Consider the following 10609-nt stretch of genomic DNA (forward strand, 5'->3'; position numbering starts at 1 on the left):
GCACACAGTACAGGCCCAACAGGCCCTCCTCTCCTTTCTCCCGCTGCCGCTGCCGCCGCCGCCGCCGCTGTAGCGGCGTCCCCCTCCCTCTCGCCGCCGCCGCCGCCGCCACCTCCGTCACCGTCACGCTTGGCTGCTGCAGCAGCGTACGAGTAGCCTCGCGTGCTCACTCAGCACGCACCCCAGTGCACCCACCCACTGCCACTGCATGACTTATAAATTCTGACTGATCCAATCGACCACGCTTCGACCGAGCGGTGCCAGGGCGTGACACGTCGCACGCGCACACTGCATGCCATCCGTTTGGTTTGCTTTGCTTTTGCCTCAGCAATCAGCAGGGCTTCTCCTTCTCGGAACCACAGGAGAAGAGCAGCAAGGCAGCAGGTGGCAACCATGAATGAAATCCAGCGGCAGCTCTAGCGATCGATCTGATGGGAGGGCCGACGAGACCTGCATCACTGTTGACATAGATCACCAGAAGCCTGTAGCATGCATGTACATAGAGTAGTTGCAGTAGCAGCAGCAGCACACACATAATAATATCTGCACCTCTGATGATTCTTTCGGTTCACATTAGACAGTTAGAGAGAAACTCTTCAAGAGGAACGCTCCGAGCCATCTCGGCATTAGCCGACAGAGTGCTCTCTCCTTATCCTCATCAATCATCATACAGTAAAAGTCCAGTGAACAAAACATATTCTCATCAAACAAAAAATAAAAATTTCTAAAAAAAAAAACAACAAGAAAAACCTTCGCTTCTATCAGATCATAGATGATGATTCGAGACAATAAAAAATATCTAACTGACCATATATATATATATATATATAACTTCGATGATAAAAGCAACGACATCTATCCTACTACCAACCTTGCACAACATCACCTTTTTCGCTTCTTCGCAAGTATCGCGGCCAGTCTCTCTTTGGCGGTGGTGAATCCGGCCGGTTGCTGCTGCCGGGACCGGGAGCGCCACTTCCGTTTTCTTCTCCCGGCCTTCTTTCCCGCCAGACGCTGCCGACGGATCTCGGGATCGGCCCAGCCTCTGCCCCACTCAGAGAAATCAGAGAAGGGCCTTGGTTCCTTCATTGCCAACAGCATTGCCGCGTCTGGGTATGCATACAGAGGTTGTTCCTCCGATTGTGAGCTGCGAAGAAACTTTAGTCCCTCCTCCGTCAGCTCAGGGTACTGCATGGAGACACGAGGCTGCAACCACATCCGTTATCAAGTCAGTTTTTTTTTCTCCCCCCCAGGAATTCTTATGTTTTGCCTCTTGTGGTGCCAACAAAGAACAGCAAAGCAATAAATTATGTTTGTGTCTGCATATAGGTCTTTGTTAATCATCATAAATGGCATTCCTGCAACGGAAAAATTTTGAATAAACTGTCTAGAGGAGTTTCTACACAGCACCAGGAGAACTTTTCTAATCCATAGTCCACTTATGCAATTACTAGTATGTACTCAACCCATATACTGATATGACATTATGAATTATGAGCCAGTCATCAGTGGAAGTTTTGGTATCAGTCAGGAGTGCTGGATGTCACTAAAATCCTTCCCTGTTCTGCATGACTAAGGCAATGCACAGCTGAAAACTGGCATGTTTCCAATAGTTAACTTATTCTGAGCAGAACTGGCATGGAGCCAACAAAAGGTTGTCAACATTATTAGCACCTACATGCTGTAGATCTGGAGGCTGAACATGAAAAGGCATAACTTTTGACTTTGGAACAGTGAGTGAGAATAAAAAAGGAAATTAAAGGAGAGGAATACAATTCATAGTTTCTAATGTTCACATACCGTGTAGTGGACAGTAACATAATTTTTCATACTGACCATCAAAATAACACTGAATTACACATTGTAAACAGAACACGCTATAAAGTAAATTGCTTACAGTTTCAGCTGCTTCCTGTACGTATCTCAGGCCTTCTAATATACGGGAAAGACCTTGCCACCACATCTTGTCAGTTGCAGCAAACCTAGGAAGCTACAAATAATCTTTAATCACAACAACAGTTTTGGCCATTCCAACTAAGAACCTATGGCCTTCTAATAAAAAATGTATCACAATAAAACGATAATCTAAGAACTCACGCGATGTACAACCACCCTATGGTCATTGTTTAACAAGACAACAATTCTCCGTTTACTGCTACCAGATCAAAAATTCAAAAGATGGAAAGTCATTAGAACAAACCTTTTCCCTTATATGACTGACAACCATTCGAAAGTTAGGTACGTCACCAAACCCTCTCCTACCAGAGCTGTAATGGGGTACACTGCTGTAAATCATATCTTCAGTTTCACCACCCTGGATAACAAGGAGTTACATGAAGTTACAACTATATAGAATTGCTAAAAAGATGCTCTGTAACTAAAATTTATGCTGGATTGAAAGTAGCTCGGTTTCCTTTTGCATAAAAATGCAAGGGAGATGAAACCATGCAAAAGGGAAAATGTGAAAAATCTTGCATTAGTGTGTCTGTATATTCACAGTAAGTTCATAGCTAAACAACATTACAAGGGAGACCCTCATGTTGCTTCTATGTATCACTTTGCCTGTGTTCCTTTTATCAGTTATTATGTGAACAGGTATTTACAAATCAGCAATGTAAGTTTTTGTACAAAAATTAATGTTTCTATACCACCAGTTTGAGCATAAATCACTGTTAACCGTAATAATGGTACTATAGGATGACTGCTCCATGGCAAATTTTAAGTTTAAATATAAGTAAAAGGGCTCTTTGCTCCCCTAAAGCCTAAGTTTTTTTTTAAAAAAAACTCAGGGCCTGCAACTAGATGTACCAGATTCTCTCATTTCCAACTTCAGGCAGAGATGAAACAACAAAACTCAAAACAATATATGACTACGGGAAACGTACTGGCTTCCTTCATGACCAGAGTTGAGAATTTGTCATCTCATTACAAATTGACATTACATTGTTAGAGTCCCGAACCAGAATAGTATACGGTCAACCAGATTTATACTGGATACTCACACTTCGACCCTGGAGCACATTCATGAACACAATCGCTTCTTCCTTGAAATCATGCATTTGAGGAGGGCCATTAGTACAGATGTCACACCTGAGGTCAAAAGTGAAAATCAGATATACATGTAAAAAATGTCTGCAAATAAGAGGACAGTTTCACATGAGGTTGTAAGAAGTGCATCCTTGATTTGTATAAGAAGAGAAGCGAGGAAGCAGAAAAGTACATGCGACATCCATCATGACCAAAATCTTCACCGAAGTACTTCACTAGTATTTTGGCTCTACATGTTGAAGTGTTCAGAGAATAGCTGCGACATAAGAATTTGCAACCAAATTTAATCCCTTGACATTTAGCAAATATACATGTAATTCCATCACCACAGTTTGATAGATAGAGACATACTGAAAACAATCACGTAGCATTCTATACGCAGCCTTTGTCTGTTCCTCACTTCTTTTATTAGGAAGGAGTGTCGGTGCTCTAAAAAAATTACAATATAGAGCTGCAGACAACAGGGGAAAATGTGACACAGTGCAGGAGGAAATAAGGAAAGGCTTGATAATAATAATTGATAAAAGTAGTGCATGGTGAAGGTGTACAGTGTACTTCGAATAAGGACAGAAAGGTGCAGCACGGAATTTTCAGCCATAGGTCCATTAATACCTATTGGCACCGACAACTTCCACAACCTAAACAACATAGAACATTTTCTAGACTATACCCTACCACTTTGCTTGTAAATTCGAAAACTCAAACACAATCAACCCAACAAGGAAACACAGAAGTTCTCATGAAAAACTTTCAAATTAATTGGTCCCTCTACAGATAAATATCCTAGCCCACTGATATCTTCAAAAAAATTTATCTTGATCATTTGATCAGTTTTTAGCTGGGTCACGGTAAAAACGATAATCAAGGTACTGGTGTGCGTTCATAGGGGTGAGTGTACGTGCATGTACTAGTGTCTGCGTCTGCACTGTGATTCACAAAAAAAGGGCGTACATATGAGCAATGCCAGAAGCGCAGGAGGTGGCCCAGGAACAGGATGCAGCGCAGAGCACTCGCAAGTGGATGAGTTCTCAGGGAGTCAAGAGTCCTAGGTGCTTTTGTTTAGGAGATATGTTAGTCAGTTTTAGTTAGAGATATTAGCAGATTGGATTAGAGTCTAATAATTGATGTCATATAGAGAAAGGACTTGTAACTTGGCCTTATATATGTAGGCCACATGTATTTGGACAACCTCAAGTAATCGATTGAATCTAGTTCCCTATTCCCTGCTGCTCTTCTCCTCATATCTGTGCCATCACTGGTGCCTAAAACATTGACCCCATGGTCCAAGGGACCCGGACATGTTGACCCCGACCCAGGTACGCGGGGTCATTTTTGACCCTGCAGTGTAAAAACCTCTAGCAAGTAGCATACCTACCACATTCCTTGACATTGTCAACTAAGGAACTTTATGACTATGGTTGCGGATTTGCAGGTAAATACAAATAATACATGTACAACTCTCAAACTAGAGTATGATTCATCAATCACCATATTCTTCAGAGTCTATAAACAAGTGAGAAACATCATGTCCATGAAAACTGTATCAAATCTGAAGCATCACAACTCACTGCAATCTGACAGCTTTCCATCTCTACCAGCACGGCCAGCTTCTTGATAATATGCTTCTAAACTCTGCACAAATCAATTAAACACTAGTTAGAACTCAGACAAAAGGTCAAAAAAGATGAAACAAAAGAAAGGCTAAGCGTATCTGAACTCTAAGAGAGAGCCTGTATTCTACCAATCAAATTCAAATCAACTGTTTCTGCCATGATGCTTCATCAAGAATCCCAACTGGCAGCCTGACCTAAACCTTTTTAGCACATGCAGCCATTTGATCCCTTAACAACCAAAAAAAGAAAGGCAAAAAGAGGACTAGAGAAGTAAAAAACAGTCAACACCCAAAATTTTCATATTACTCTTGACAACTCCCTGATCCCCTCAACTGCCACTACTGTAAACTCCTAGGTTGGAGGCACACCTTTACATGTTCAGGTGTGTAAGCCATTGGATAAACACAATAGATATGTTTGCAAACAAGTTTGTACAGGATCTGCTTCTATGGCACAAAACAATCTATCATGCAATTTCACCAAACAGGAGTGTGAAATGACAGAACAGGAAAATTGTGTCTGGAAGTTAAATAGGAACTACTAAAGACCAGACTAACCTGCGGTAAACCATAGTGAATAATTCGCCTAACATTTGATTTGTCAATTCCCATGCCAAATGCTATGGTAGCCACCACAACCTACATAGAGAAAAAGGTCACTGGAGTAGAGGGAAAGAACAGTAGGGTTCAACAAAGTGTGGCAGATGTACAGAAAATACAGAAAACTTCTACAGGCATGACTTCAGATGGAATATAATGTTTACTCATCATATCATATAAAAATAAGATGGCATATCAGCAAATTATTCACGAGAACAAGAACTTTATATCTTTTAACAAATAGAGATGTGAAAAGTGATTTGCTCATGGCTCTGAACTTATGTAACTAAAGGAACTACATAGGACCATAAGATTTCAAAGATCTCTAAGAGCTAGATCATTATATTACTATAAACAATCACTTCGGCACTGCAATATTGAATACATGTCAAATAATTTATGCACCAACATTTCAACAGCATTACATATTACCAAGTTTATCATAGAGTCCCAAATTGGTAAAATAGGCCGCTAGACATAGTATAAGAGCCATAAAGCAAGAACTGACAAAATACTGACTGCATATAGTGAAGATTCATTAAGTACTGAAGCATGGAGAACACTATATCAGAATTTCAGTTCATTTCTCATTTTAATTCAAGCCATTTTCTCATGGATTGGAACAGCCTAGTGAACAAAGGTGTGAACAAGCAATAGGCACCAAGAGATAATATTATTGAAATATCAAAAGAGCCAGCTCATTTGAAACATATAGGATGATATGGGTGTGGATTTAATCAGACAAGTCCACTTAGACCTATCCATGCCAACTGCATCCCAATTCCCACGACAAGTACCCCTTATACATTCAGTATGGAAAAAGCCGCATACTACGAATAATAAGTTACCAATCTCTGAAGAAAGGGTAAATAAGAAACATACACATCAACCATATATTACTTCAGGATCTCTAACTGAAAATACAAAGCTCTCTTTCATGCACATGCACACTGATGTTTCACAGACAAAAGGCAGAAAATGAGCACATGGAAATTTCATCGAGTAATGAAGAGGTGCAACCTTCAGAGCATATGACGTTTCCAGTCATATCTGAGATAAAACAGAAATAAACTAAGACAGCATTTACTACCTCTAAGTCGTTGCAATGAAACTGCTGATGCACCTGCCTCAAATGAGATTTAGGCATCTGAAAAAAGGTGTCAGATAACTCCAAACTAATTACATAGTGTCAATATTAAGAGAATAGATAATCCCATCAGGAAAACTACAATTTGCAGACAACTTCTAGAAGATTAGAATTAGAATGTATGTACAAATGGTTCACGAAACAATGAGGATTACCTTTGCATTATATGCTGCAGCTCTGAGACCAGATTTGCAGAGGAAGTTAGCTACTTCAACGGTTTCTTTCCTTGTGGGTACATAAACAATTGTAGGACCTTGGTCGCCACATTCTGAGGAGCTAGTTTGATTGGATTGAGCAGGAGACTTGGAGCTCTCAGGCCGCGAGCATTCAAGGAACTCTCCACATGAAACTATAAAAGAAAGTCCAGTTTCAGTTCAAGGATCTAACATACTCAAAAAAACACTGAAACTGTACACTAAAAAGCAAATCTCCATACAAAGTTAATCATCAGTTAGTCCATTACCATCAAAATCATCAACTCCTTGATACAGATCCAACTCATTTTCAATGTTTTCTTTTACCACACTCATGCTAGTTTTTGTTTTTCCAACATTCTTATCCCCATGGCTTGCAGAATCAACATTTTCGTCTTCATAATCTGATGCACTATCATTCCAAGATTCATATGAACTTCTTTCAGAGTCAGTGTCATTTTCATGAATAATTTGCTGCCCTTTCCTTGAAGCATTATATGTCCCTATCAGTTCTTGGAAGTCCTTCCCATATGATGACACAGAAGTTTTGCTGTGCTTTACCTGACAAATTGGGAGGTGAAGTAAGAATTTAAGCAGCACAGATTAGCAAATAGTGGCATAAGATAATTGTTTATCAGTAGGAAGTCCTAAAAACCCTCTCAAGATTCAACTGCATATGAACTAAGAACAAGGCGATGCACAAACAATAAGCAGGTATCACGTTTTGTGAGAGGATCATGGACCTCTTGTGTCTCTCTGATAATACATAGACAATAATGTACCAACCACTTCAAATGAAAGCATAGGTTATGAAACGAAGGGTAGTATAGTTCAATAATCACAACCATACTGTAAATAAAAAAATATAATCACACCCGTCTTACTTTGTTCAATGTATTATCTTATAAAGGTCAAGGAATCTGAAGTTGAAATCTTCAGTTTTGTAATGTATAATTATATATGGTATACCAAGCCTGTAGTTTCATACAGCATATCATAGTACACTGCTCTACACACTGCATTCGTATCACCTAGGAAGAACATAAAAGGAAAACTAGCAAACACTTGTATGGGAGTAGTTGCAGTAACTCACACTGAACCGGAGATTTGGCCGGAAAAAAGAAGTTAACACAATCGTTGTATCTTTTGACATTTTCAAGGACTTGATAATGTCTTCTCGTACAGGAATAGTTGCAGTAGCTGTCAACGCCATCAAAGGAATATCATGCTTCAAGAACTTCAATTTGCTGGAACTGAAATTTTCTCTCAACACAGATAATCTCCTGTTGAAAGAATATAAATAAAGCATAGAATAATTACTAACAAATACTAAAGAATTGTAAGATAATGTAAGAAAATAGCAAGCACATGTTGGTTCTTGAGTGCAAAATGAAATAAATCACTTCATTATACATGAAAATTAAAATGACGATGGCCAAAAAAAATGGTAAACAATAATTTGCACCTTTAACAGAGGATATCAAACACAAGAGCAGACCTATAGTCAGGTCGAAAATCATGACCCCATTTAGAAACACAATGGACCTCATCAATGGCAAAGAGTGCAATCCCTGGCTTTTCTGCAAGTTTCTTCAATGGTTCCATCAATCTGCAAGAAGAGACGTCACCACCAAGATAGGCATGGCAACACATTAATAAGCTTTAGAATACAAGAAGCAGAATGATTACCTTAATATTGTCTCAGGGCAAACATAAACAATCTTATACATGCCAGCCATCGCTTTACCTTCAACGCGGCTATCAGGTTGCCCTGATCCAAGGAAGCATGCAGATATCCCATGATTTGCAAGTTTCAGGCACTGATCATGCATTAGACTTATCAAGGGTGATATGACCACCACAATCTTTGCTGTTAATAGAGCTGGGATCTGAAAACAGAGGGATTTTCCTGCCGGCAGAGTTATCCATGTCATGTGAGAAAAGGATGCTGAAACTGCTATTCACATGGGGAAAAAATAATAAATTACAGAAGATAAAAAAGAGCATTACAGAAAACACACCTGATCCTGTCGCTGCTAGGACAAGACAATCCCTGTGAGCAAACCAAGCATCCAAGACTTCCTTTTGGAATGATTTGAGGCAGGAAAACCCAAAATGCTTTTGCAGAACAGCACTAACTCTGTCCATTTGGTCAGACTCCCCTGTCGAGTTCTCAACCAAAGACCGAGATTGGGGTCCCAGTTTGGAACAAAAATCAGCACCCACTGGCACCCTGGGATCACCAGGAGCCGATGAACAAGGCAACGAAGTGCTCGCTTCCCGACCAGATTCCTTTCTACCGCCAGTAGCTGAGCCAACATGATCAGTAATGCTGGACTGCCTAAGCCTTCCCCTAGGGTTAGGCAATTTCGCCCCCTTGCCAGCCGGCCGTGGCCGCGCCGCAGACGGCGCGGGACGGCATGGCACTCCCCCTCCTCGCCTCCCCTCCTGCCCCGCGCGTGGGGCAGACCCGCCCAGCAGGAGCTCAAGCACCTCCGCGCGGCGCGGGCCGACGGCGCCGACCGCGGCGCTGATGGCGTCGAAGTCGAAGCCCATGTCAAGCAGCTCGGCGATGAGGCCGTCAGCGGACACGTCGGGATCCATGGCGAGGACAGGCGCTCGCTGCCACGGCGAGGCTACGAGAAAATCAGCGAAACGGCATTAAGCATCCCCCGAATTCCGTCAGCATTCAGCGATTCGAATCGAGATGTTTTGGCGGCGGCGGCGGCGCGGGAAATTACCGGTGCAGAGAGACCCCGACCTTGCTCTGCGCGCCCACGGCTCGGGGCTGGGTCGCAGGGGAGGCAGTGGGAGAAGTTTCTAGACGCTTCTAGAGAGGGAAGGATAAAATGTGGATGCGGAATGCGAGCGAGGGCTTCCGATTCGAAACGCGGGAGGAAGCACGGCGGCGGAGGGAACGGAACCAGGCAACCACTGCGATAGCAGCGTGGGCCCGGCCCAGCCCAACTGATTTTCCAGTGGGGGGCGGCCCAATCAGAGCCTAACTGATATACGGCCTGTTTGGTTCCACCAACTAAATTTTAGTTAGCTAAACTTTAGTCACTTTAGTAGCTAAAGTTCCAAACACATTGACTAAAAGGGGCTAAAATAGTTTAGTTCCATTAGTCACCCAAGAGTAGCTAAAATAATTTTAGCTAGCTAAAATTTAGTTGGTGGAACCAGGGCCTAGCTTTTATGGCTCAACAACAGCTTCCGGTGAACTTGTACCGATTCTTCCCAAAACCATAATTCAAACGAAGAAATTTAATGTCTTGAGAATTAGAGAACAAAACAAGCTGTATGTCTAGTTTCTCTTCCGTTATTATATATCAGATCTTCATCATAGATGAAACGAGGCACTTTTTCACCTAAATTCAGACCCTATTTAGTTCCCACGTAAAAACATTTTTACCCGTGCCATCGAATCGTTCGACATATACATGAAGCATTAAATGTAGACAAAAATAAATACTAGTTACACAGTTTGGTTGTAAATCGTGAGACGAATCTTTTAAACCTAATTAGTCCATGTTTAGCTATAATTGCTATAATAACCAATATGTGCTAGTGACGGACTTAATAAATTTATCTCGCAGTTTCTAGACGAGTTATGTAATTTATTTTTTTATTAGGCTATGTTTAATACTTTAAATATGTGCTGACATATCCATTGTGATATCCAAAAATTTTCTTTTCACGAACTAAACAAGCCTCAAGCATAAGTGTACCACGAACGGTTTGGCTGGCCTTAGTGGCCAGTTGTGTATATTGAAAAGTTATTTTTGTTGGCTCAGATCAGGTGACCAGATATTCAGAGTATCAGAGTAAGCAACCAAGGGCACATAATGCAAATATATATGCAACTGAAGCAAATTTTGCTGGAGAAGAGCAGATTTCATGCACCTTTACACAGTAACTATAAAAACTGCATGTGTGTTTAGTATAGGCAACGGAGCAGCAAATTTATGTCACAGCCAGGTTACAATACTATAGGATGGACAAAAAGGC

The 10609-nt window shown here is 41.2% G+C and overlaps 1 protein-coding gene across 2 annotated transcripts; it reads right to left on the bottom strand.

Moving 5' to 3' along the window:
- On the bottom strand, positions 538-9501 carry LOC8069503 (ATP-dependent DNA helicase Q-like SIM). Of its 2 annotated transcripts, none has more exons than XM_021447974.1 (16): positions 9343-9500; positions 8623-9237; positions 8291-8510; positions 8100-8210; positions 7695-7884; positions 6871-7162; positions 6563-6756; positions 6351-6407; positions 5219-5299; positions 4617-4680; positions 3400-3499; positions 3221-3304; positions 3003-3090; positions 2201-2314; positions 1898-1990; positions 538-1206 (listed from the first exon to the last, which is right to left on the bottom strand). In XM_021447974.1, exons 2-16 carry the CDS (start codon positions 9203-9205, stop codon positions 883-885), a joined length of 2595 nt encoding a protein of 864 aa, XP_021303649.1. In that variant the 5' UTR covers positions 9206-9237; positions 9343-9500; the 3' UTR covers positions 538-882. The 2 variants fall into 2 exon arrangements, 1 of the variants encoding a protein (XP_021303649.1); XR_002447819.1 differs by having other exon boundaries at positions 1070-1206; positions 1898-1982; positions 9343-9501.

The sequence above is a fragment of the Sorghum bicolor genome, chromosome 9, assembly GCF_000003195.3.
Source record: "Sorghum bicolor cultivar BTx623 chromosome 9, Sorghum_bicolor_NCBIv3, whole genome shotgun sequence".
Classification (NCBI taxonomy): Eukaryota; Viridiplantae; Streptophyta; class Magnoliopsida; order Poales; family Poaceae; genus Sorghum; species Sorghum bicolor.

What these genes read in the sequence shown, in the direction of transcription:
- LOC8069503 (XM_021447974.1), bottom strand. Translation starts at nt 9,205, where the DNA reads ATGGATCCCGACGTGTCCGCTGACGGCCTCATCGCCGAGCTGCTTGAC. An exon ending in TTCATTGCAACGACTTAGAG is followed by an intron (nt 5,300 to 6,350) that starts GTAGTAAATGCT and finishes TTCTCTATGTAG; the next exon opens with GTTGTGGTGGCTACCATAGC. An exon ending in TGGAAAGCTGTCAGATTGCA is followed by an intron (nt 3,500 to 4,616) that starts GTGAGTTGTGAT and finishes TGTTGTCTGCAG; the next exon opens with CTCTATATTGTAATTTTTTT.